Here is a 27,919-nt window from a genome sequence, read left to right as displayed (position 1 = left end):
GCTTAAGTTGTAGAAGGGTACACAAATTGTCCTGGTTTATATCCAACAGCATTCACAAGGAGTGGACTTGCTCTTCATTTCATCCACTATGTTTCTTGCGTTAATGATACTGGTATCTGCAGCGTTTTGGTCACAGATAACTTTACACAGCTTAGAAAAAGGAACAAAGACAGACTAGGCAAGACTTTACCAACTCAGTTCATTCTTTATTAGAGCTGCAGAACTCTTGTACATTTTAAGGATCTGGCAGAAAGACCATGTTCCTTCACAACTTGTTGCCCCACTTGGCCATCTTGTTATTGAATGGACCCTTCATGAAGCGGTCAGATTTCATGTAGGCTGCAATTTTCTCCAAAGCCTGCAAAACAAAAAACAAATCATTTGGGAGCATTAATACAAATGCCATGACTACACGCCAGGAAATGCAACATTAAAATTTACGGCTAACCACAAAAAAAAAGATATTTGATACGAGAAAGAGGAAGAGGGTGTTAGTTGCTCAGTCTGTTCTCCCTTTGAAGATCATACTGACCCATGACCCAACTACATACAGTACTACAGAAACATGAACATTGAATTCTCCCACTTGAAGTAACCCCCACACCCACCCACTCTTTCTATCCCCCCTTTTTTCCTCCTTACCTTTGACCCATCCCCCAGTAGATCTGCTCTCCCCTCCTCCCTATCACTATCTCTTACCTGCATCTACCCATCACCACCTTGTGCCCACCCCACATCCTCTCCTTTGTCCACCTATCACTGCTCTGTTTTTCCCTCCTATATATTGGGCTTCCCCTTTTCCTATCTTCAGTCCTGAAGAAGGGTCCTGACCCAAAACGTTGACCGCCTGCTTTTCTCCACGGATGCTGCCTGGCCTGCTGAGTTCCTCCAGCATCATCGTGTTTTTCCACCCAACTACATACACCTGCCTCCTCCCCATATCCCTCAAGTCAACAAAAATCTCATTTAGAAGATAACTACAACTGAATCATTTTAAAAATTAAGAACTGGTCTAGATTCAGAACACTATGTCAAAAATCACTACATTCTCTGCACACAGAAACTATTTCTGAATGTACTCTATATAACTGGATCTAAAATTTCAGGTTACACCTCCCACTCCTGGACTTCCAGCAGTGGACACAGTTTTCCCTCCAACTTTAGTTCCTTCTGAAATCACACATTACAGGATGCATTTTGTAATATGCACAGATCCTGGCCTTAACCAAATGACTTCCATGATCGCTCACTCAAAGACAGTCTCCCGGCATTGAACATCATTGATGAGAATGTCACTTCCACAATGTTGGTATGCCTGCGTCTAATACTCACTAGGGTCTGGCTCCTGTACTTCCAAGGTTGCACATTGAGGACCATGAACTTGGGTTTGGAAATTTTTAGCTAAGCTCCATTATGGTAAAATTACTTTCAAGCCTCATTTTCACTTATTGTGAAATGAAGTAAATACAGAAAACCCCAGAAGAGAGTTGGGGGAAAAAGCATTTAACTCTAGTATGCAAGAACTATTGCAAATTAATTATAGGCTTCTTGGTTCAACTGGTCGTGGAGTTGTACAGCACAGAAACAGGCCCTTCAGCCCACCATATCAATGCTGGCCTTTTAGTCCATCCACACTAATCCCATTAGACCCAATATGGGCAGATGGGATTGGCCATATTAGGCCTGTATCATTTCTGCCTTGCCTATTGAAGTGTCTGTTTAAATGCCCCTCAGATGTGGTAATTGCATTCAATTCCACCACCTCCTTTAATGCCACTCTGTAGAAACAGATTCCCTTTAAAGTTCCTTCCTCTCACAAACCTATCCTTCATATTTTTGATACCCTTGCCATGAGAAAAAGATTTTGACTATCTACCCTATCTATGCCTCTCAATCTTGTATATATCTACCAGGTTACCCCTCAGCCTCCTTCACTCCAGAGTGAATGAGCCCAACCTATCCAATCTCTCACCATAACTACAGTCCTTCAATCCAAGCAATTTCCTCTACCCTCTTCCCAACACAACCACATCCTTCCTATGGTATGGTGACCAGAACTGGACACTATACTCCAAGTGTGATCTAACCAGGGTTTTGTAGAGTTACAAAACAATGTCCCAACTCTTATATTCCATATTTGTCAACATCCGTCTCCACACAAACCTCTCCTTTCCCGCACAACTTTTACGTCACTTGTACACTTATCTACCATTTCACAAGAAGGCAACTACGCCACAACTTCTCCACATGATAGCAAGTGCCAAAATACTGGCTGTGCTTTGGTTAAAGAATGATTTACAGAATACAGTACAATTTTGTTAAAACAGCACATTCAGGACTTTGGCAATGCTGGCCTAGCAGATTTTCCAGACTTTTGTATGTTACCACTCATACTCCAATGCACTTAATTCTTTTCAGATGTCATATCGGGTTCACTGAAGTGGTAAGTTTAAAGTGAACCAACACCCAGTGAGTGGGCAGTGAGCACAACAAACATCACCTAGTGAGCCAGATGCCAATCAGTGGGATTTCCGAATTGCTAGATAGCAGATTATCGGAATTTCACTGTATATCAAGTTTTCATTTTCTAGCTCTTAGTTATGGAACTTCAATATTTGAAAATATTCTCTGTATGTTTACCCTATTGAACCCCTTTGTAAATTTTAAATCACCTTTAGTTCAGTATTTCCTTTTCGGGGAGAAAGACCCCCAACATGCATCGACCTTCCCAACAGGTATACAGGAAGACCTCCATTACTCCTGCACTCTCAGGACATTAGTGGTGCCGGATTGGCAGATTTTCCAGATTATTGGACATTGTTTTATTAGCATGCCAACTCACATTTAAAAGACGTTACATGACGACTTTTCAGTGAACCCAGTAAATTTTAAGGGGAGCACAGAAAACGAGACTAAAGTGAATGGAAGAGGAATGTGGGAACTGGGCCCCCGGCAGATGTATAGGGAATGAAGCAAATATTACCCAAGTGAGCCAGATACCAAACCATCAGGACTTCTGAATGGCTGAATAGCAGATTATTGAAGTTTTACTGCAATCTCATTTTGTACCGTATTTTTGTCCCTTCTCCAGCAACATACACGGCACTTCAAGGGTTGTCACCACTAGCTTGAAACAATACACAGTTGTTTGGATATTACAATTCAGACAGTGTCTCGGAATTTGTTTTTAAAACATGATTCACTGAATTTTCAGTGCAAACTATGAAGTCTCAAAAAAATCCACCTTGCTTCAATTCACAGTTCTTACCTCAAAGCGGGTGATAAATTCCTTCAAGTTCTTAAAGTCATCCAAGCACTTGGGTTCAAACACACGATGCTCATCGAAGAGTTCGTACATTAGAAAATCTACGAAAGTGATCTGATAGGAGAAAGTAAAAATGTTTTGTACATTGCTTGATTTAAAACATAGGCAATGTATATAGACTGAAGTTTCTCTCTTCAGTAGTTGCTCAACACCAATGTACAATTACAAAATACTGGTTATATAACCCTGAAAACATTAAAGGCCAAAAAGATCAAATGCTAGTAATAGTCAGGAGGTTATGCAGCATCCATGGAGAGAAGAAAAATTACACAGAACAGTACCAGTAACAATATCAGTACCTGATATTAAGGAACAGGCCCTTTGGCCCGTGATGTTGTGCTGAACTAATTAAGCTAATGATGTCCAATTAAACTAATCTCTTCTGCCAGCACACATCCATATCCCTCCACATGTTGATGTGACTATCCAAGAGCCTCTTAAAAGCCTCTATCATATCCGCCTCCACCACTACCCCTGGCGGTGCATTCCAGGCACCCACCACTCTGTGTGTGGGGGGTGGGGGGGTGAAAACTTGTCCAGATCTCCTTTGAACTTTCCCCCTCCCATCTTAAATGCATGCCCTCTGGCATTAGGAATTTCACCCTTAGGAAAGAGATACCAACTGTTTACTCAATCTAGGTCTCTCATAGTTAAAAAAAAATCTCAGGTCTCCCCTTAGCTTCTGCTGCTCCAGAGAAAACAACCCAAGTTTGCCCAACCTCTTTATAGCTCATGCCCTCTAATCCAGGCAGCATCCTGGTAAAGTTCTTCTGCACTGTCTCAATGGGCTTCACATCCTTCCTCTACTGGGGCAACCAGAATGAAAGACAATACTCCAGATGTGATCTCATCAAGTTGATGGAAGGGCATTGACCTGAAGCGTTAACCCTTATCTTCTCTCCACACTGGCTGCTATCACCAGCACCTTCAGCTTTTGTTTCAAATTTCACTGCCACCCAAAGCTCAGATCAGTTTTATGTTCCATTGCTACACATGTTCAAAGACAACCGCCCACAAATACTTCAAGCTCTGCAGCAGCAAACTAGAATTCATCTGCTGAACAGGGAATAATCACACCTCGTTTCAAGGGAATTACACACTGCAACTAGACAAGTGATTAGCTGCTAGCAATGTGTAGAGCTTCACACAGAATGTAGGCTCAGCTTTTATGGGATATTATGCACACACTTTCCACATCAAATTCCTCACACGAAAGTCTTTGCTTTAAGGCAATCTGCAGCACTCAAGCCCATTTATGGCACCAGTTTATTACTTGCCTTCATCCACTAGGGTAAAAAGGAGCAGGGAAGTTAAAACTTTGTAAAACATTGGTTAACCCACAGCTGGGAATATTATATGCAGTTCTGGTCACCTCAAATAGAAAGGATATGATGGCACTGGAGAGGGTGCAGAGGAGATCGACCAGGATAGAGCATTTTAGCTGGAGAGAGACTGGAGAGATTAGGTTAGTTTTCCTTGGGGTGGAGAAGGCGAAGGAGGGAGCTGACTGAGATGTACAAAGTTGAGGGCATATATAGGAAAGATAGTGAGAAACATTTCCCTTAGCAGAGGTATTTATAATCCAAGGGCATAGGTTTAAGGCCAGGGTCAGGAGACTTAGAGGGGATTTGAGGAATTTAGTGTTTTTGTTTAAAACCCAGAGGGTGGTTGAAATCTGGAACTCTGCCCAATCTGAGGAACTGGTGGAGACAGAGACTCCCACAACATTTAACTTGCATTTAGATGCACACTTGAAAAGTTATGGTGTAGAAAGCCAGGTGCCAAGGACTGGAAAATGGGATTAGTTTAGATAGGTATGCAATGGCTAGCATGGATAGAGTGGGCTGAAGGGCCTGTTCCCATGTGTACGATTCTATGCAGAGTCCCGTGGCTCAGAGGGCTAAATATATCCTGTACATTACATCACATTGCATTTTGCGGGATCTTGCTGGGTTCACGTGGGCGGTCAGGTTCCTGACATTACAATGGTGACTACACTTCTTCAGCTGTAATCAGGGATGTCCCAAGATGGTGAGGGGGATTTATAGAAATGCAAGTCGCTCTTTACAACGGCACTTCCACAGGGTCCCTCTGCCCAACTGGATATTAAGCTGCAAATGGGACCTGGAGGAACTGGTACACAAGCAAACCCCTCACTTCACACACGTGGTCACCGGCAGGTCTACACCGAAGGAAGCACATTGAATGTGATCCTTGGTCCCTCCACAGTGGGGGAGAAAGGTACAGAGTAGAACAAGGGGGAGAGGCTCATCAAATCTGTGTTTCTCTCTTCACAGATGCTGCCTGATCTGCTGAGCATTTTCTTTTATTTTAGATTTCCAGGAACACACCATTCTTAATCAAAGCTGCAGTACGTTGCTGTTTTCTTCCCTCTCCAACTGCCTTATTCATCTCCTATTTACGCCCCTCTGTAAATATCAGCTGCAATTATCTAAATGGCACCAGAAGTAATCATGTCACCTTGGCAACCCTAGTTTAACACAGACATTGAGCAAATGAGCCTGTTTTAATTAGGAGAGAACACTTTTCCAGCTCCAATGACTGTTTCTCTCCACAGATACCATCTCATCTGCTGGCATCTCTTCAGCACTTTGTTTTTTTTATTTCTTATTTCCAGCATCTGCGGTTTTGTGCGTGACACAGAGGACAGGGACAGTCCACGTTCTACAAATGAAGAATGTTATTGAGCCAAGCACCGTCAACCCGAGCAGCCACACCACCCACCCATTAATATTCCTTCACTGGAATTGGACAAAGGCATGGACACTGAATACTGGACAAAGGCTCTTGTCCCAGTAGTGGCCCAGCAAGTTAGAGCAGTATAGACATCCAGGCTATCAGGAAGGAGTATGGGGGTGCAGTGGGTGAGTAGAGTTAGTGACACACTGCAAGCAAAAAAAAAAGCTCCATGAAATCCTCAATCCACATCAATGCTTTGAGCTCCTGCAGTTGGATTAGTACAAATACTTATTGGTCAGCATGGATATGGTGAGGCAAAAGGACCTGCTTCAAAGCTGTGAGACTCAAATTTATATGCACATCCTCATAGAAAATGAGTCTTTATTAAATTTTATGCAAAGTCTCATTTTAATAACTAATATATAAATATGTACACATATATAGAGCAGGGGAACAAATGGCAGGATTCTAGGGAGTGTTGATGAGCAGAGGGACTTTGGAGCACAGGTCCATCGATTACTGAAAGTGGCAGTACAGGTGGTGAAGGCAGCAGCTCATGGGATTCTTGCCTTCATTGGCCATGGCACAGAATGCAAGAGCTGGGACGTCGTGTCACAGCTTCATTAATCATAGCTTACGCTGCAGTTGGGAGTTTTGCATGCAACTCTGGTCACCACACCATTGGAAGGACGTGCTGGGTTGGAGAGGGTAGCGAGGAGATTCACCTGTATTGGAGCACTTCAGTTACAAGTAGAGATTGGATTAGCTGTGTTTGTTTTCTGAGGCAGAGGGGCTCCAAGGGGTACCCCAATAAAAAGGTAAATAAAATTATGAGGTGAATAGATCTGAAAAATCTTCTTCCCCCATCGTGAGGGTGTCTAAGAGGGAATAATGTGAGAGGTAGGAGGTTTAGAGGGGATCAGAGGGGGAATTCTTTCACACAGAGGGTGGTTGGGGTGTGGAATACTCTGCACAGAGGGTGGTGGGGGCAGATATCTTCATAACATTTCAGCAGCATCTAAACAAGTTCTTGAATGGCCTCAGCATAGAAGGGTGGGGACCTAATGTGGGTAAGTGGGAATCAATGTAAATAGGCAAAATGGGGAGCATTGTCAGGATGGGCCGAAGGGACTGTTTCGGTGCTGTGCGACTCTGAATCTAGCTTCCAAATTTCCTGCAGAAAGCATCCTTGATGTGCCCAAGATTAGCCACAATCAGAACACTGAAAAGCCTGGACAGAGGTATACAAGATTGAGAGGCGTGGACAGTCAGAAATTTTTTCTCCATGGTAGGAGCACCAAAATCAAGAGGGCATAGGTTTAAAAGTAAGAGGAAGAAGTTTTAAAGAGGATCTGAGGGGTAAGTTCTCTTTTTATTAAAAAAAAGATAGTGGTTGATATCTGGAACACATTGTCGGAGTAGCTGGTGGAATCAGATACAATCACTATGATTACAAGGCATTTAGACAGGCACATGAATAGGCAAAGTAATAGAAGGACACAGTCTTATTGAGGGCGTGGGATTCATGTAAATGGCCAAAATGGTCAGCATGGATGTGGTGGGCTGAAGGGCCCATTTCTGTGCTGTATGACTCCATGCCGATAGCAAGAATGATTAATGCACCATCAGCCTGGATAGAAACTTACCTTGTCACCTGCAAACCATGGCCTTTCCCCCAGGAAATCAGAGAACTGCTTCAAGAGAACTGGCAGATTCTTCAGATAATCAGGCTTCAGTTTTTCCTGCATCAATCATATATGAAAACGGTTACAATATGTAATCATCTGAATAAGATTGCACTCAGAACAAACAAAAAAAAACCTTTGCGCTGTCTTTATAATAGGGAAGGCCAAGTTTCAAAGTCTAAAGCTGACAATAAAATTTATCTTCCTTGATCTCATAATATACAAAGTTGGATTTTGTAAAGTCATCACCATGATGTTACGTTTTGTAAAAGATTGAGCTGGTTCAAGTCATGTTTAATTCCTGCCAGTTAAGCCAAGGGATCTCACAACAAGCAACAGACCATGCGCTGAGATGGAAAGTTGGGGGCCCAGCATATAGATGCAATCACAAGGAAAGCACGCCAGCATCTTTACTTTCTTAGGAGGTTAAGCAGGTTCGGCTTGTCACTGAACACTCTAACAAACTTCTACAGACATACTATTGAAAATATCCTGACTGGTTGCATTGTGGTCTGGTACAGCAGTTCAAATGCACGGGAATGCAATAGAATGCAGGGAGTAGTGGACTCTGCCCAATACATCACAGGCACAACTCTCCCCACCATCAGTAGTATCTACAGGAGGCGCTGCCTCAAGGCGGCAACATCCAAAGACTCCCACCATCCAGGCCATGCCATCTCCTCACAGTTGCCATCGGGCAGGAGGTACAGAAGCCTGAAGTCCCACATCACCAGGTTCAGGAACAGCTACTTCCCTTCAACTACTCAGTTCTTGAACCAGCCAGCAAAACCCTAATCACTACAGTTTAGCAACAATATGATCACTTTGCAATAAAATAGACAAGTGTTTTTTGTTCTAATTGTGCTCTTTGTAGGTTTTTCTTGTGAATGCTTCTTAGATGATGCTTTGTTACTATGATGATGCTGCAAGTAAGTTTTTCATTGCACTTGTGCACACATGTACTTGTGCACATGACAATAAACTCTACTTTGAAAGGAAGGCCAGTGGATTCATCACTCCATTATCAAGAGCTGCTGGAATCATCTTTTTTCTTTATCACAGAGGATTTGTATCACTTACTGCCCAATACCTAAGCAGTGACCCCAACCTCGCTCAATAGCAATAGGTCACCGTCAATTGGAGGAAACATTCTGCCATTGAGCTAGCAAGTTATAATTTTCATTTTATGGAACAACTCCTTGCAATGGCACCACCTTCTGGGGGATACTAACAACTGAAAGTGTTACCATGACAGTATCAGCCATTCTTCTCAATGGACCAGATGCTCAGGGTCAAACAATCTGCATTTATGGAGAGCTTCTCCCAAATCACAACGCAGGGGTTTAAAAATAATAACATTATGGCACCAAGTGGCCAAAAGCTTGGTTAAGAAGAAAGTCTTCAGGAACATTTATAGACAGTTATCCACATTACTGGGAAGTTTCTTGGAATTAAAATAAACTTGTGGCTAATCCCATTAAAAATTTACTTGCAAGTCCTCAGCCTCTCCCAAAAGATGTAGTGAACTATAGAACACAGGAGCAGAGCAAGACCAAGCAGCCAGAGTGAAGGTATGGAACAGAGAAACGATAATCCAGTTGTAACAGCACAAACCCTCTTCCCTTCACAGTGGCAACTGAGGCATCAAATGGATTTGGCTCAAATCCTGTAGTTACTGCTTTCGGAGCAGATTCAACTTCTAGGGCACTTAAAAGTGTGAAACTCAGTACATATTAATTGAATTTGGGTACCAATTGCTCTTGACACTTAAAAAAAAACTTTGCCATTGCAGAAAATCCATTCTTTCCCCCTTTCTATACCCAATTCACTCCCCTTGTTTACTTTCCAGTCCTTGACCTGCTGGGTTAAAGAGGCATGGGTGCAGCAACGAAACTGGCCCCTTGTCACTGTAAAGACCTAGAAGAGTGCCACCTACTACTGTAACTGGTACCACAGGTTAAAGTGAAGATGCCTTTGAGGAACAGAAACTGCTGGAGGAACTCTGAGTCAAGCAGCATCTGTGGGAGGGTTTCGACCCGAAACATCCAGCAGTTCCTTTCCTCCCACAGATGCTGCTTGACTGGCTGAGTTCCTCCAGCAGATTGTTTGTTGCTCTAGATTCCAGTATCTGCAGTCTCTTGTGCCTTTCAGAGGAAGGTCAGAGCCTTTCTCCCTCACCGCCAACACCCAGTCACAATGCACTCTCAAACCAGAGGACTGCCATCTAATGTAGCCAATCAGAATATCCCAATTAAATCTTGTTAAATACAACCCATTTGTCAAGTCACATCTATCCCGAAGTAGACAACTCAATCCGCCAAGTGAAATTCCACACATTTGGATATGGAAGGTGAATTTATAGGATCATTGCAAAAGGAGGTCTTGTAGCCCACACTATTCCCAGCCCCGTCCTCCAAATCTGCACTCTAGCAAGTATTTTAAAAAAATCTTTCAACAGCACTTATAAAAAAAAAAGGGTAATTCAACAGCAGTGATGTCCAAAATTGTCAAATTAATTACTTTTGAATGCAAAAGAGTTGTCCACTGAACAATCCTGGTACAGGAGTCCAAATTTCCCATTCACTTTGTTGCCTGTTTGGAGGGATATTGAGATTTAATGCAAAAGAAAAAAAAAACTTGGGCAAGGTGATGTGTTAACACTCAAACTAGATCCCACTGGCCTGTTGTGGCAGGGTGTATTCCCGATTCAAACCCCAGCATCATTTTGGAAGTTTTACATAACACAGCGTCAACTTTTAAAGGCACGCATATAATAGAACAACTGAGCTTCCTTTTCTGCCCTGCAAAAACACAAGTGTGATTTATTGACTTATCGTAGTCAGCGCCAAACTCACAAAATCAGGGTTGTAGGACAATCTAGCAAAACCCACGCGGAAATCCATCGCCTGATTCTCCAGCATATCGACACGCACTTTTTCCTCATCAGTCTCGCCAACTGCACAAAGGAATTCAGACATTTAGATCCAAGTGAAACAACACGAGGAGTTCACACCAGACTACAGCAAGGTCGGGTCCTTCGCAGCTTATGAGCACCCAGCCCGTACGGACACATGAGCGTTTGGGAGACCGGCGGGACAGATTGGCCAGCTGCCGTGGCGACCGTTCTTAAGACTACTTGGAATTTTTCTGCAGCAATCCCAAGAAAACATTCTGGTTAACACGTTGATGTCCATTTTGCGAATCCTATCTGGAGGCCTGCTGTGTCCTTCTCAAAATAGTCAATGGCATTTAAAACCTTGTCTGCAGTAAAACCTTGTAAAAAAAAATGCCATTATTAGCCCGAGATAGGCTCAGGCTAAATTTGTTAATATCAGCTTTATTATTAAGAATGCTGAAACAAGATTTAAAATTCTTCTCCAGACTATCTACCCTTATGGGACAACTGCATGGGGGCTTTGTTCAAGGCCACATTTCCAACTCGTGGACTGATTGGGTTACAAAACAGTGCTCAGGAATGGAACCCCACTGTAACCTGGGGAGGACCTGTACAATGATTATTTCGGGGGAGGGGGAGGGGCGGCGACCAGCATTTAATCACCCATCCCCAACTGCTCTAGAAGGTGGTGGTGAGCCAGTTTCTTGAACCACTCTGGTCCTTGTGGTAAAAAGGGGTTGTCGTCCATGGAGTTCCAGGATTTAAGAGATACCTTTATTAATCACATGTACATCGAAACACAGTGAAATGCATCTTTTACGTAGAGTGTTCTGGGGGCAGCCCGCAAGTGTCGCCACACTTCCGGTGCCAACATCACATGCCCACAACTTCCTAACCCATACATCTTTGGAATGTGGGAAGAAACTGGAGCACCTGGAGGAAACCCACAGACACACAGGGAGAACGTACAAACTCCTTACAGGCAGCGGCGGGAATTGAACCCGGGTCGCTGGCGCTGTAATAGTGTTACGCTAACTGCTACACTAACTCTGACGGCTGTGGAAGGTGGCGTGCAGTTTGGAGGGATCGCCATAGACTGCAGTGCTCCCACACATCTCTGGCCCTTGTAGGTGGTAGAGGTGCTGTCAGAGTAGCCGAGGCAAGTCTGACGATGGAACAAAGGTCATGAAGAAGCAGCAGCAGAAGGTTGGTTCCAGAACACTGCCCTGGGAAACTCCCACTGTGATGTCCTGGGACTGGGATGATTTGACATCCCACAAACATCACCATCTTCCTGTGTGTCAGGTTTAACTCCACTCATGGAAGTCTGAGGTGCATTGATGCCACACTTTGTCAACTGTTGCCCTGATATTAAGGGTAGTCACTCTGAGCCCACCCCCACCCCACTTCTGAAGTTGGTGCAAACCCCAACACTGCCTGGATAATCTTTGCACTAAAGAGATTGAAAGAAAATTGTTCGATTGCGATCTCACACGTCCCTCAGCTCTGGACTGAAGTCGTCATTAGAGGACTGTCCAAAACAGTTAACAGGGCCTGCAAAGATGCAGTTTTTGACCTGTGCACTCACAAAGCTGTGAGCAAGCCAAGGTAGAAAGTCTTTGAATTTCCCCTTTCAGCCACTGTAGGAGAAAAGACACTGCTGTATCAACTCATTGCAGTTTGTAAAAGCCAAATTCTGTGAAAGCTGTTGCCACATGGAGAATAGGAGAGAAAAAAATATTGGGTTCGACAAACACAAATGCTTTGTGTGTAGCATTTAAATGCTTTCATTTGTACTCTTCTTTAAAAACTACTTCTGTTAACTATCTGAGTTAACTTAAAAGGCAGAAACGAAAACAGGTCAACAGCACAGAATGAAGCAGTGCCAGTCACACAATGCAACTTCTCTAAGATATTCCACAATCTGACAAAGATTTTCCACTGAACATTATACAGATATAACCAACTCCAGATGTGGACCAGAATCACATTCTACCTTCACCCAACTTCCAATGCATACACGTGGTATTAAAAAGAGAGACCCAGGTTCAATTCCGGCCGCTGTCTGTAAGGAGTTTGTATGTTCTCCCTGTGTCCGTGTGGGTTTCCTCCGGGTGCTCTGGTTTCCTCCCACATTCCAAAGACGTACGGGTTAGGAAGTTGTGGGCATGCTACGTTGGCGCCAGAAGCGTGGCGACACTTGCGGGCTGCCCCCCAGAACACTCCGTGCAAGAGATGCATTTCACTGTGTGTTTCGATATACATGTGACTAATAAAGATATCTTAACTTAAAGTGTGCACTCAAATGGATTGGGAAATTGGATAAATCCCATTTTGAACTTTGAGCACACTGGTTAGATTGCATGTGTTTGAGAAAATTGCCAAGGAGACCAACCTTACCAAGTTTGTGTTTCCTTGCAATGTAGCGCATTATGGCATTACTCTGAGAAAGTTTTGTATCTCCGTCGATCAAATAAGGGAGCTGAAAAGAGAAGCACAAGTTAGGGTGGTGTTCAGTCATCCATCCAGAGAAGTGTATTACATTGTACTCAGCATTTTATTAAGGCATTTGCTTGGGCATCTTTTCAAATGGTCTGTTTGGTCAAGCACACAAACAATCCATAAAATTCAGCTGCAGGGTCTCAAGCTCTAACTCCCTCCCAAGCCTCTCCTCAAATCTGCCTCATTTACCAAGTTTCTAGAGACCTGCCCTGGTACCACCCTGTGGAGTTACATTTTGGTTTCATGAAGGCTGCTGTGAAACACTTTGGGACATTTTGCTACATTAAAAATGTATCTCTGTACATGTGAACCAATTCCAAAGATACAATTTTTTGTGTTTATAATCAAGGTGCCAAATCCAACAAAATCTGAAACATTGTCATTGCATTTTCAACCCTCTCCCTCCCTTAAACAAAAATTAATCCCCATTGGTGTTTCTGCAGAAAAGCTCTCATGAAAGCTGCCACTAAATGTTATTATCACAAAGCAAGTAAATCTTACCACAGACAAAGATACCACTCAGAATGGTAGCAGCTATCAATGAATGTTGAAAGTGTTGTGACAGCTCACAAGGATGTCTCATGTTATACTGGGATTCATGCCCATCTTTCTGCCTTTGAAGCATGGCGAGGAGAAAAGGGAGAGTTTCTGGTGGTTGTTCTTCTCCCCCACCTCAGACAAGACATCTTTTGTATAAATATTGTTCTTTTACTCCTGTTTTATGTACTTAATAACTTTAATAATGATTTGCACTGTATTACTTTCCCATTTTCCTAAACAATGTTCTGTTCAAGCAAGCAAGAAGCAACCAATAAATCTAGTTGGTGTGTTACATTCAATGCAATGTTTTCACTGTAGCTTCAAATTATTAAATAATAATCAGCAATAAAGCATTTAAAACTATGAAATTTCATAACTGATGAACAAAAAACCCACCAATTCTAAATCTAATTAAGCTATATAGATAAAAACACAAACCACAGGCTATCCCCAGGTTATGAACAACCAGATTATGGACACTCCTCCATCCGAATGAGCTCCCATAATATCACAAAGTCTAACGTACGTACACATGTTTGTTCCTACAGACAGCAGAACTAGTTTTATCTCTCACCCTGCTTTTAATTGTTCTCTCTTATCGGTCTTATGTGCTTTTAATGACTTTCTTTATAACACTGTGGAGGTTTGGTTACCAGAATAAGAGTAATTTTTGTCTGTTTTCCAATTTACAGACATTTCTGGAGCAGAACTTGTTCATCACCTTGAGACAACCTTTGCAGTAAAACTCCAATAATCTACCACTAGATTGTTCAGAAATCCTGCTGGTTCAGCAACTAGTTAGTCAATTAGTCAAGGAAGCTACCAAGGATCCAGAGTACAAACAGGTTGTGTGTCCAGCGTCAGGGTTGGGGTCCAGCACTTTTTCTGTAACTAAACACTATGTTTTGCATTTCTGTTTCCTTTTTACTACCCTGATGTAATTATGTCAAGAATGATCTGTCTGGATGCTACGCAAACAAAAGCTTTTTGCTGCATCTCAGTACATGTGACAATAATAAACCAATCCCGACGACAAGCTGGCCGTGCAATAGTAACCAGGGTTGAGGTCAGGGACATGGTAGGTTTGCAGCTGGAGTACCTGCATATTTCCTGCTCCCTTTAAACTCACCAGGTTCACTGGAAGATTTACCACACCACTGTGTAACATATTAAAATGTGAAATAAAAGTGTGCTTGGTAGTAGTGGCCAGTTGGTATTGGTTTATTATTGTCACTTGTACCCAGGTACAGTGAAAAACTTGTCTTGCTTGCTGCTCATACAAATCAATTTATTACACAGTACATTGAGGTAGTACGAGGTTGTCCAGAAAGTCTGCTAGAGCAGCACCACCAGATTAGAGTTTCACTCTAGATCCTGTCCAGAGACAGGCAAGATACAATGAAGAAACTGGTTTCAAAAAAGAAAAATGGTGCAATGATAATGCTGTAATTTAAAAAAAAAGAGTCCAAGCAAGTTGAACTAACTCAAGCAGGAGAGGGGAACATGCCCAAGTTAGAAGTCAAAAAGATACAAACTGCGGTGACAGTCCAGAACTGGTGACACTTACGTTCGGGAAATCAAGTCCAAGCTTCATCTTTACATCAGTCCAGGAGCTTGAGTCATAAGTCGGAGCTTGAAGGAAATGATACGCAATGTTATGTTCAGGAAAATACATTGCAAACCATTAGCAAAGTAATGGAGTAAATCAAACAGAAGTAGCAATTTATATTAAGGATCTGAAGTGGAGAGAAAAAAAAATTGCAGCCAGTAGAAACAATCCCCCCCTTTCTCCTCTCCCATGTTTCAAAGACAACAAGATGGACACGAATCCCAATATAAAAAAAATCAGACAAGTCAATTCAATTCTGCATTCACTTCTGGTCGCCCCATTACAGGAGGGATGTGGAGGCTTTGGAGAGGTGGTAGAAGACGTTCACCAGGATGCTGCCTGGATTAGAAGGCATGAGCTATAAGGAGAGGTTGGACAAACTTGGATTGCTTTCTCTGGAGCAGCGGAGGCTGAGGGAAGACCTGATAAAAGTTTATGGAGGGCATAGGTAGGGTGGACAGCTAGTATGTTTTTACCCCAGGGTTGAAATGTCTAATACTAGAGGGCATGCATTTAAGGTGGGGGGGGGGTGCAATTTCAAAGGAGATGTGTGGGGAGATGGATGTTTTTTTAAAAAAAAACACACACGTAAATGAAGGCCGATACAATAGTGTTTAGAGGCTCTTAGATAGGCATATGAATGTGCAGAGAATGGAGGGATATGGACCACGTGCAGGTAGAAGGGATTAGTTTCATTAGCTTAATTAGTTCAGCACAATATTGCAGGCCAGAGGGCTTGTTCCTGCGCTGTACTGTTCTACATCTTTATTAGTATAACTTACATTATGAAATGCCTTTGGAAATAAACACCATTTCAAATATTAAGGCAGTCAATTTTGTGGGCATGTAGGATTCCACAGTGTTTAGTTTGCGCCAGGATCAATTCATCTCTACTTTGAAAGCCTTGTAGAAGTAAATTCCAGTGGCAGGAACTAACAAGGCGATTTGGATATGTTGGCATTTTTGCAAAAGGGATTAAATGGCGAAAATATGCACTGCAAACTCTTAAGGGGGTTCCTGAAAGAGTTTCGGACTGATTAAAGAGTGACCTGCACCTACATGTGCAGTTCTGATTGCCCAGCTATTGAAAGGCATGGTAGTGTAGCGGTTAGTGTAACGCTATTATAGAGCCAGCAACCCGGGTTCAATTCCGGCCACTGTCTGTAAGGAGTTTGTATGTTCTCCCCGTGTCTGCGTGGGTTTCTTCCGGGTGCTCCGGTTTCCTCCCACATTTCAAAGACGTACGGGTTAGGAAGTTGTGGGCATGCTACGTTGGGACCGGAAGTGTGGCGACACTTGTGGGCTGCCCCCAGAACACCCTACGCAAAAGACGAATTTCCCTGTGTTTCAATGTACATGTGATTAATAAAGAAATCTTAACCTTCTGTCATTAAACTGGAAAGTTGCAGAAAAGATTCACAAGGACATTAACAAGTCTGGAGGGTTTGAGTCATAGGGAGAGGCTGGGCTCTTTACTCCCTGGAGTGTAGCAAGTTGAGCAGTGACTTTAGAGGTACTAAAATCATGGGGGGGGGAGAAGTAGATTTGGTGGATAGACACAGTCTTTTACCAAGGGTAGGGGAGTCTAAAACTAGAGGGCACAGATTTAGGGTGAGGGGAAAGATTTAAAAAGGGACCCGAGGGGCAACTTTTCTCACACAGAGGTGGTATGTGGAACAAGCTGCCAGAGGAAGTGGTAGAGGCGGGTACAATTACAATGTTTAAAAGATATTTTGCATGTCCATCGATACAATTTAAATTGAGCCAAATGTAAGCAAATGGGACGGGCTCAGATGGACATCTTGCTCAACGTGGACGAGTTGGGCCGAAGGGCCTGCTTCCATGCTGTACAACTCCATGACTGACCTCATGATGCTCCATGAAGTTAGTGCCCCAAACCGTGCAAAGAGCAAGGGTGAAGTTCAAAACAAGTCAAGCAAAAGAGCCAAGCTACAAGATGACGGGCAAGGACAATGCACAGCGAGTAAAGCTGCCACCTCACAGCTCCAGAGATCCAGGTTCGATCCTGACCTCGGCACAGTGTGGAGTCTGCACATTCTCCCTATTCCACTGCGTGCTCGTTTCCTCCCACATCCCAAACACGTGCAGGTTGGGGCTTAATTGGCCACTGTACGTTACCCCCTAGTGAGCAGGTGAGTAATAGAACTTGGGTGGAGTTAATGGAAATATGCGGAAAATAAAATGGGATTAATGCAAGTGGGTGCTTGGTAGACTCTTTGGGCTGAAAGGCCTGTTTTTAGACCTAGAGCACAGAACACTACAGCACAGTCCAGGCCCTTCGGTCCACAATGTTGTGCCGACATTTCATCCTGCTCTAAGATCTAGCTAACCCTTCCCTCCCACATAGACACATGAATGATAGAAAAATAGGGGGCTATCTAAGAGTCTCTTAAAAGTCCCTAATATATCTGCCCCCACAACTTCGGTGGGCAGTGCGTTCCTGACATCTTCCTCCAATCACCTTAAAATTATGTCCCCCCATGTTAGCCATAATCTGCTGTAAGATTCTACAACACACCAAAAACTGGTAGCTGATAAAACTACGCAAACTGAAGAAGTCACGACCCATTTTAATTTTGTACCATTAAGCAGAAACTTCACTTACAATCACACACACACAGACTTACCATCTCCACACGAATAGAACTTCTCTTCATAAGTTGTTCCAGTATATTCCAAAAGCAAGCGGATTGGCTGAGCCAGCTGTGACAAAGATCCAGAACAGGATATTAATTGGTTTCATTACAAAAGGTTTGTAATGTAGAAAATTACTCATGCATTCTCAAGTACACCAATTGCTGAGCAACACACTCAGGTGGATTGAAGAGCTGACACCCATCAGTTGGTTTATAAAATTATGAGAGACGTAGATAGGGTAGACAGACAGAATCTTTTCCCCAGGGTGGAATACTAGACAGCGCAACTTTAAATTGAGAGAAGAAAAGTTTAAATGAGATTTACGAGGCAAGGTTTTTGTTGTTTTACAGAGAGAGGTGGTAGGTGCCTGGAAAGCAGAGGTGGTGGAGGAAGCAGGTACAATAATGGCATTTAGAGAGGTACATAAACTTGCAGGGAACAAAGGGATATGGATCATGTGCAGGCACATGGGATAAGCTAGATTGGCATCATGGTCAGCACAGACATTGTGGGCCGAAGGGCCTGCTCCTGTGCTGTACTGTTCTACGTTCTATCATAGATTCACAAGTGCAAACAGCATTAACATGCATGTAGTGAACGCAGTTTGAAATTACAGCAAACAGTACAGAAAACTGCTTCACATCAAAACATAGTTGAGTTACGTAAATGACATCCATGGAGTCCAGTCACCCAATAATTAACTTCCCCAGCCACAAGTGGATTTCCATCAAAACAAAACTGCCCAGTAGCAGTAACAAGAACCAAGGCAGCAACCGTGGGGGAGAGGAGCAGAGTTAATGCTTCGGCTCAGGGATCCTTCATCAGAAGTGAAGGGCGAGAGAACCAGTATATTTTAACCTGTGGAGTGGGTGGGGTGGTGGTGAGAACAGGGGGAGCATCTGTGATAGGTGGAGACCAAGGTTGTCCAGATGACACTGCGTTTGGCGCAGTCTAGGAGACACTGATGACTGCTTGTGGTGATCATCAAGTCAGTCCCGAAACTGCCCCTTTGACGCACCAAATCCGTGCGACCACCAGGCACTCGTTTACACCAATCACAGTTTATTCTCCCCACATTCTTTATCCTTTCATTCCCTTCAATCTGCTTTATGGGTTACATTGAGAGATGTTATGTTGGCCAGGATTAGAAAGGAAAAAAAACCTTGCTTAGAAGAAAAAATACTTCTTGCATTCCCAAAGAGCTTTTCAGCCAAAGTACTTAGGAAGTGTTGTCATTGGTGTAATGTGACAAACACGGCAGCCACTTGTGAACAACCAGATACTCTGTCCTCCTCACGTTGAGGGGCTCCAGCAGAGAACTCCCTTTCTCTCCGTTAGTGCTACAGGAATTTAGTGTTTTAGGTTGACAACCCTTTAGCAGAATGGGCAACAGTCAGCTCAAAGAACAAGGGTGTGGAAGGGCAAAACTACATGAGAGTTCACAGGGCACACTCTGTAGTCGTGAATGTGCAAAGCTGGTGTCTGACAGGGTAAAACAAAAATCACTGCAATAAGCAAATGTCTCCTGGCTCTCTGGGTCACCTCATGGAGCCAGCACAGTACAATCCTCAGGGTATACGTCCCAACCCTGGAAGCCACGGATGAGACAAAAATGCATTGTCATTTAGACTCTTGAGAAATTCAAAGCCAGAGACCCAATGGAAGACAAACCGATTCTCCTCAGTGACTCCCAAAGTCAGAGATGGAAAAGACACGAGCCTCTGGAAAGTTGAGGCTGCCAAATCAGGAGTAGGGAAAGCCATTTCTAGAGCCCCCTTGCTGGTGAAATGCTCGGAACGCTGGCTCATTGTAATCACTTTGTTGCGTCAGGTTAGTTTTGCGGCAACATCCCCGACCCAAGTACTGGGTCCTCCTAGATCATGTCATTGTCCCAGCAAGTGACTACAAGAACCTTGGCATTAACGGCACCATGACAGGTGCTGCTGAATTAACCATCACCAAACCTGCCCTACCATCACCCTCAGTCAGGTCCTGAAATATCAACGGCAGCCAGGAAAAAGTAAATCGAAGCTGAAGGACTCAAAAGTCCCCACAAAAGACAATTCTTCAGAGTCAGAGCAACCCAATGACCCTACAACCAACAGGACACACAGTGTCCAGTGTCTAGGCTGCCCTGAGATTTACCACTATTGGAACCTGTATAGAGACTCCTGATCTCTCCACCAGCCAGCACTGGAACAAGTTTAATAAGAATGACCAGGAGATCTAAGAACTAATTAACTGCAAATTCAATGAGTTCTCAGTCTGGAGACTCCACTTCTTGAAAGAACATCTCCAGAAACCAGAGGGCAGAGGTCCAACAAAAAGTTCTTGAGTGAAGGACTTTAGTGAACCATATTTTTGTAACAACAATCCACTGGTTACTGAGACTGCAGTAAAACTCCTATAAATTATCTCACTCTTGAGTAATCCTAATTATCTGGCTCCTGACTTACCAGGGCCCTGAATTCCCACACCTGCTTTAAACTCACCAGGGGCCTGGGATCACTGGAAAATGTATTACTCTCCCACTTGTCTAAACAGCTTCCAAGATATTGTTATCATGTCTGCCTTCACCATATCTCCCGGCAGCACATTCCGGGCACCAACCACTCTCCGCATACAAAAGAAAAACTTGCCTTGCAAATCTCCTTTTAACTTTCCGACTCTCACCTTAGACCCAAATTCTCTAATATTCGACATTTCCACCCTGGGAAAAAGACCACCTACTCTATCTATGGCTCTCATAATTTGACATCAGGTCTCCCCCACAGCCTCCTACGCTCCAGAGAAAATAATCCAAGTTTCTCCAACCTCTCCTTGTAGCCAATACTCTCCAATCCAGGCAACATGTGATGAATTTCTTCTGCACCTTCTCCAAAGCCTCCAGTACTAACTTGACGTAACTGCACTGTATAATGAATTGACCTGTAAGATCGGTTTGTAAGACAAGTTTTTCACTGTACCTCGGAGACAATAATAAACCAATACCATCCTTCCTATAGTTTCACTGTGTTTCGATGTACATGTGACTAATAAAGATATCTTATCTTAGTGTGGCAACCAGAACTGCACATAACACTTCAAATGTTGCCCAACTGAAGTTTAATACAGCCAAATTGTGACCACCAGGAACCAGCATCTCAAAGCAGTAGAGATAAACCACCAATGGTATCTCTCTGAAGGTCACCCAGTGACAGATTCGCAAACTAACATCAGCAATCTCTCCAAGACCAACATCGATTGGAATTGGGATATTACTTCCACATGCACAGAGGTACAGGGTAAAGCTTGTCCTGCATATCCTTCATACAGATCAATTCATTACGCAGTGCATTGAGATAGTACAAGGTAAAACAATAACAGAATGCAGAATAGAGGGCAAGTTACAGAGAAAGTGCAGTGCAGGTAGACAATAAGGTGCAAGGTCATAACGAGGTAGTTTGTGAAGTCAAGAGTCAATCTTATTGTACTGGGGAACTGTTCAACAGCATGATAGAAGCTGTCCTTCAAGCTGGTGGCACACGCTTTCAGGCTTTTGTATCTGGTGAGTCACATGGCCCACACACCTGACACCAGACTCCAAAACAAGGACGGCACAGTGGTCAAGTTAGTAGAGCTGCGTCCTCATAACTCCAGCGACCCAGGTTCAGTCCTAACCTCAGGTCTTGTCTGTGTGTGGAGTTTGCAGGTCCTCCCTGTGACCTATGGGTGCTCCAGTTCCCCCATCCCAAAGATGGACAGGTTGGTCAGTTAATTGGCCAGGGCAGATTGCCCCCAGCGAGTGTACGAGTGGTAGAACCTGGGAGTCGGGGGAGGTCTGGGGGAAGTTGAGGGGAAAGTGGGGAGAATAAGGCAGATTAGGGTGGGATTAGTCAAAAAAAATTGATGCTAAATGGTCAACGCAGAGAGTGGATTGAAGGGCCCATTTCCAAGCTGTACAACTCCAGAAATATAAGGAATGCTCCTCCAAGCTCCACCAGGGCGAGAGTATACCCACAAAGAGGAAACACCAGGTGGTGGTTCAAGATCTCCCTGGAAAGAAAGTATCAAGATGCTCACCCACTAATGGGGAAGCCCAGGCCCACATGGAGAGGAGCATCCCAGGAAGGAACGGAACACTTCTCCATACCAGGAGCACGCAGAAACCTTGTGCAAACAGTGGAAGGAGCAGTCCATATCCCCAACTACCCACCCTCCCCTTGAAACACCCCCTGCAGCAGCAACCACAGACCCAGCATCCAATCAGCCATCTCAACTGGAGTGGGAGCAGGTCATCCTCAGAGAGGGCACCGAAAAGGAAAAGGTAAAAGAAAGGATTAAAAAGCTGGTTGACTTGAAGGAGAAGACGACGGTTGAACTAAACTCCATCCGACTGGGTTTATTTATTCCCAAGAAACCAGCTTTAAGGATCATAGTGCAGCACAACGTCTAACCTAAAGGCCAAGAATAAGGAGGGAGACTGCAGCTCAGGTTGAAACAAACAGCTGTCAGGAATTTGCACAGAGCTGTGCCAGCGAAGGACAGAAGTAATCCATGGAGGATCATATTTAGCAGTTAGCATAATGCTTTACAGCACCAGTGACCTGGGTTCAATTCCGGCCGCTGTCTGTAAGGAGTTTGTACGTTCTCCCCGTGTCTGCATGGGTTTCCTCCGGGTGCTCCGGTTTCCTCCCACATTCCAAAGACATACGGGTTAAGAGTTGTGGGCATGCTATGTTGGCGCCAGAAGAGTGGCGACACTTGCGGGCTGCCCCCAGAACACTCTACGCAAAAGATGCATTTCACTGTGTGTTTCGATGTACACGTGACTAATAAAGACATCTTATCTTAGTTAATTACAGCAGGAAATCAAACCAACCCCACCCCAACCCTGTCCCACATACAGCTGATGGATTCCACAACTATGGAAGACAATGTCTAAAATTCATGCTTCCATGATGAGACCCGAGGGGCAAGATTTTCCCCACACAGAGGGTGCTGGCGAAGTGGAACGAACTGCCAGGGAAAGTGGTACAGGTGGGTACAATTAGTGTTTAAAAGACATTTGGACAAATACATGGATAGAAAAGGTTTAGAGGGATATGGGCCAACTGGTATTATCTCGGAGAGACAACTTGGTTGGCATGGACGAGTTGGGCTGAAGGGCCTGTTTCCGTGCTGTAGAACTCTATGGCTAGGACTTCTTGAGGTTGTAGAATCACTATCAGAGTTGTTCAATGGATTAGCATTGCAGGAGTTCCAAAGCCAGTTTAGAATGATTGCCGGTGGATGCTCCAAATTTCTTCCCACATCTGTGCACGATGTCCTGTGAAGGCACCCCAAATGTCCCTTCATAAAGTAAAGCAAACCAAAGTAACAGCAGTAGGGGAGGAGGAGGACAGCTTTCCTCCGTTCACAGGACTTGTAAGCAGCTTATATATTTTTTTAAATCTTCTTGGCCACCGCCGTAGACGCAGTTCAAGTCATCCTAAATAAATCTGCAACCACTCCCTTTCTTGAAACGTTGTGACCAAAAGCACGGAGTACTGCATCGTCACAAAAAGTTAAAAGATTTAAAAATGCTTTGAAATTTGTTGGCATTGATAATATGCACAGGAACCTCAACTGAGAGAAATCCTGGTTATGCAAGGAAAAAAAAAACAGCTACCTTCACAAATAGCAAAACAAAAAGGGAGAAAAGATACAAATATCTAAAAGTCAAGATCTTCTTGTGCATCTAGTGTCAGATCTGGAAGAGAGAATCAGAAACAAAACAATAAGAGGGTGGATAAATTGAAAGCAGAGAGCCAAACTCTGAAACCACAACCAAGAGCCACACAACATGTGACAGTAACAGCTATACTATATCCCCCATGGTCAGAGACAGACACAGAACCTTAAGGTGGCAGTAATTAGCACAATGGATAAGAAACATGCAGAAGGCCCCAACTACCACAGCAGTTACCCCCAACTATTGTATGGGGGAGAAACAGGGCCCAAAGTCAGATTAAACAGATTTATTTGGAGAACATGAATAACATGAGGAAGTGTTCGGAAAGACTTCGGCCCAAATCCGTAACAACTTCTGAGTATAACCGCTACTCCCACTTCCCTCAGCACCCAGAACTGATAGTAATAACTATACTGGTCCCATTTCACCACTCCCCAGTGTTAGAGAAACACTCAGCAGTTCAGGCAGCATTCCCAGAGAGAGAAAAATAGTTACTATTTCAGCTCAGTGACACTTCATCAGAACTGGGAAGACGAGAAAACAAGTTGCAAAGAACTGAGAGGATCTCTGTGATGGGGTGCAGACTAAAGTCAGCAAGGTAACAATTAAATACCAGCAGTTGGAGATGGGAAAAAAAACTGGAACAGAAAGCTACAACCGGTATTGTAGTTAGAAAACAGAAGGGCAGTTATCAGAAACTGTTAAATGTCAAAGGGCTGCAACATGCCCAGACAAAGATGATGTTATGACACCAGATGCTGGCACCTGCAGCAACAAATAATCTTCTGGAGGAACTGAGAGAGAGCAACTATCGACATTTCAGGTCGAAACTCTGCATCAGATGTGGTGTTCCTCGAGTTTACATCGGGCAACGTTGGAACATAGAACAGTAACGCAGAACAGGAAAAGTCCCTTCGGCCCACAATGTCTGCACTGAACACAATGCTAAACCAAATCTCTTTTGCCTGCACATAATCAATATCATGTACCTATCTGAAAGCCTCTTAAACACTACTATCGTATCTGTTTCCACCACTATCCCTGGCAGCCCGTTCCAGGCACCCACCACTCTCAATTGATTCCAGCAAAAAAACTTGCAGGCACATCTCATTTAAACTCTCTCTCACCCCCCCCCCCCCACCTTAAATGCTGGGCAGACACGGTAGTGTAGCAGTTAGCGCAAAGGTATTACAGCGCCAGCGACCCCGGTTCAATTCCCGCCGCTGTCTGTAAGGAGTTTGTACGTTCTCCCCATGTCTGCGTGGGTTTCCTCTGGGTGCTCCGGTTTCCTCCCACATTCCAAAGACGTACAGGTTAGGAAGTTGTGGGCATGCTATGTTGGTGCCAGAAGCGTGGTAACACTTGCAGGCTGCCCCCAGAACACTCGATGCATTTCACTGTGTGCTTCGATGTACATGTGACTGATAAAAAAATCTTATCCTCTAGTATTTGTCATTTCGACCCTGGGAGAAAAGATTCTCACTGTCTACGCCATCCATAATTTTATACACTTCTATCAGGTCTCCCCTCAGCCTTCAACACAAAAAAAAACAAAGTTTGTCCACCCTCTCCTTATAGTTTATACCCTCTAATCCAGGCAGCATCCTGGTGAACCTCTTCTGCACCCTCTCTATAGCCTCCACATCCTTCCTGTAATGGGGCAACCAGAATTGCACACAATACTCCCAAGGGCAGCCTAGCCAAAGTTTTATACAATGTAGGAAACCAAAGAGAGAGATCAGAGTGGGAAAGGTTAACACTATCTCAAGGATAAAAAGGGAACCATGTGGGGGTGGGAAACACTGTAAAACAACGTATCAAAGACTCAGTACATTGTCCTTCTCACTAGCACGAACTCTCCTAGATAATCTCAGGGATTCCCAGTCCTGTTTAAAATTTATTGCATTTCAAGATGGAGACACAAAAGATTGCAGACGCTGGAATCTGGTGCAACAATCAATCTGCTGGAGGAACTCAGCAGGTCGAGCAAGTTCTTATGCAGGGTTTCGACCCGAAACGTCGACAATTCCTTTCCTCCCGCAGATGCTGCTCGACCAGCTGAGTTGTTCCAACAGATTGTTTGTTATTACATCTAAACTATTTTTTGAGAGTTTGATGCAAGATCACCGTCGTGAGGCTCGGTTTCTTCCGGCAGATACTGCCGGACCTGCTAAGTATTTCCCACATTGCTTTAGTGCAACCCATTTGTTCTTCACCGAGAAGAGGTTTGCAAACTCTTTTGGGTTTGCTTCAGCTCTTTAGGGAGGGATTCCAGAACGAAGATAATTCCAGCAGAGATAGCGATCTGACAATTTACAGCATTCCACCCTCAAAAGTAGAAGCGCGAGGACGAAGAACGGAAACAAAATCGCCTTTAAAACAGATTAGTGCAAGGTTTGGCCTAGCAAAAAGCAAAATGTTGGAAGGAAAATACAAATTTAGGGGAAAGTTATGCAAGCAAAGGCAAACGATTAGCGCGCCAAAGTAAAAACCACGCTTCATTTTGCAAGCGAGAAATGAAAGGGGCGAGTTCGCTGCCATCGGCCTGTGCAGACAATGAGCCCGGATCCCCGGGACCGGATTGATTGACAGGCGGCCGCCACAGTTCCCCGGGACTTGGACGATGCAAGCTGCTACATTTTCTGCTCCTTACCCCGCGGATGTCCCAGTAGCCGAGTATCATCGACATGATTGCAGCTGCAGTTTCAGAGCGTTATACCGATAACCCGTGCAATACTGACAAACACCGCCTCCTCTCGCAGCGTTATAAACCCACCCTTCGTTTCTGGGCCAGTTATAGTTTGCCTGGAGTTTACAGTTTCTTGAGAAACACACAGAAAATGCTGGAGGAACTCAGCAGACCAGGCAGCATCTATGGAGAGATATTTCGGGTCCAGGAGAGTTCATGCATAGCACGTTTAAAGAGTTTTTTTTTAATTGGCCAGCTCACTTTCCTTTCATCGTGTCTCTGGGCTGATTTTTTTTCTGACCTGATGCACATAGACATTTTATTTCTAGCCTTTCATTTTATGTTTGCAAGAGGAAGCATTTTTTTTTGTTTTGGGGTGCTTTTCATTCACCTTTGCTATCATTACTTTTCCCTAAATCTGTATTTTCTTGCCCAAATTTAGATCTTGCGAAGCCAAACCTTGCATTGATTTGTTTCAAAGGTGATTTTATGTTGCTTCGTTTTGCTGTTCCTGACTGTATCAGAACAACTTATCAGTTAAACATCGCAGGCGATAAAAGCAGCTTTTTATACCAGGGCCTGATAATCTCTGTCCCAGACCTGCAAATAATGAATGCATTGGTAGTCATCTTCCAAAATTCTCTTAACTCTGGAGCAACTGAGGATGTTTTTGCTATGGAAGGAGTGTAGTGAACGTTTGCTGTGCTGTTTCCTTAGATGGCAGGATTGATGTATGAGGAGAGATAGGGTTGGCTGGGATTATGTTCATTAGAGTTCATCAGAATGAGAGGAGACCTCACTGAAAGCTACCAAATTCGAACAAGAGACAAAATGCTGGAGAAATTTAACAGGTCAGGCAGCATCTGTGGAGGAGGTTCACAAGAATAATCCCAGGAATGAAAATTTTAACATATGAGCAGCATTTGGTGTCTCTGAGCCTGTACTCGATGGAGTTCAGAAGGATGGAGGGGGGGGGGGGGGGGATCACATTAAGACCTACTGGATACTGAAAGGCCTGAATAGAGTGAACGTGGAAAGGATGTTTCCATTAGTTGGAGAACCTAGGATTTGCGGGCACAGCCTCAGAATAAAGGGATGGCCCTTTAGAACTGAGATGAGGAGGAATTTCTTCAGCCAGAGGGTGGTGAATTCGTTGCCACAGAGGGCTGCGGAGGTCAAGTCATTGGGTGTATTTAAGGCAGAGATCGATAGGCTCTTGATTGGTAAGGGGGTTAAGGGTTACAAGGAGAAGGCTGGAGAATGGGGTTGAAAGAAAATCAGCCATGATTGATTGCCAGAGCAGACTCGATGAGCTGAATGGCCTAATTCTGCTCCTATGTCTTATGGTCTCATGGAAATGGACAGTCAACATCTGGACTGGAGATGAAGGGTCAACTGTCCATTTCCTTCCACAGATGCTGCCTGACCTGTTGAGTTCCCCCAGCATTTTGTGTGTTGCTCCAGATTCCAGCATCTGCAGTCTCCCTTGTGTCTCCAAGACTTGAACGGGAGTCGATAGTCTTGATCCGGGAAGGATGTGCTGGAGAGTCCAGAACCACCGTTCCAGCCTTGGAATACAGGGTATGCCATTTAGAACTAAGA

General features: G+C 43.9%; 1 protein-coding gene across 1 annotated transcript; it reads right to left on the bottom strand.

The window, feature by feature from the left end:
• Positions 1-185: 185 nt before the first annotated feature.
• LOC127580791 (glutathione S-transferase Mu 1-like) lies at positions 186-26,434 on the bottom strand. Its single transcript, XM_052034684.1, has 8 exons — positions 26,282-26,434; positions 17,906-17,981; positions 15,216-15,280; positions 13,007-13,088; positions 10,566-10,666; positions 7,672-7,767; positions 3,269-3,379; positions 186-358 (listed from the first exon to the last, which is right to left on the bottom strand). The coding sequence occupies exons 1-8, from the start codon at positions 26,315-26,317 to the stop codon at positions 266-268; spliced, it is 660 nt and encodes a 219-aa protein (XP_051890644.1). The 5' UTR covers positions 26,318-26,434; the 3' UTR covers positions 186-265.
• Positions 26,435-27,919: the final 1,485 nt, after the last annotated feature.

The sequence above is a fragment of the Pristis pectinata genome, chromosome 20, assembly GCF_009764475.1.
Source record: "Pristis pectinata isolate sPriPec2 chromosome 20, sPriPec2.1.pri, whole genome shotgun sequence".
In the NCBI taxonomy this organism is placed as follows: Eukaryota; Metazoa; Chordata; class Chondrichthyes; order Rhinopristiformes; family Pristidae; genus Pristis; species Pristis pectinata.
Note: the sequence above shows the minus strand (reverse complement) of the source record. Positions and strands in the feature narration are given on the sequence as shown.

Coding starts and splice junctions, on each gene's coding strand:
- LOC127580791 (XM_052034684.1), bottom strand. CDS start 26,317: ATGTCGATGATACTCGGCTACTGGGACATCCGCGGG. Junction 7,768..10,565: donor TGTCCTACAACCCTGATTTT/GTGAGTTTGGCG, acceptor TGATTGATGCAG/GAAAAACTGAAGCCTGATTA. Junction 3,380..7,671: donor CATGGTTTGCAGGTGACAAG/GTAAGTTTCTAT, acceptor TTCTCCTATCAG/ATCACTTTCGTAGATTTTCT.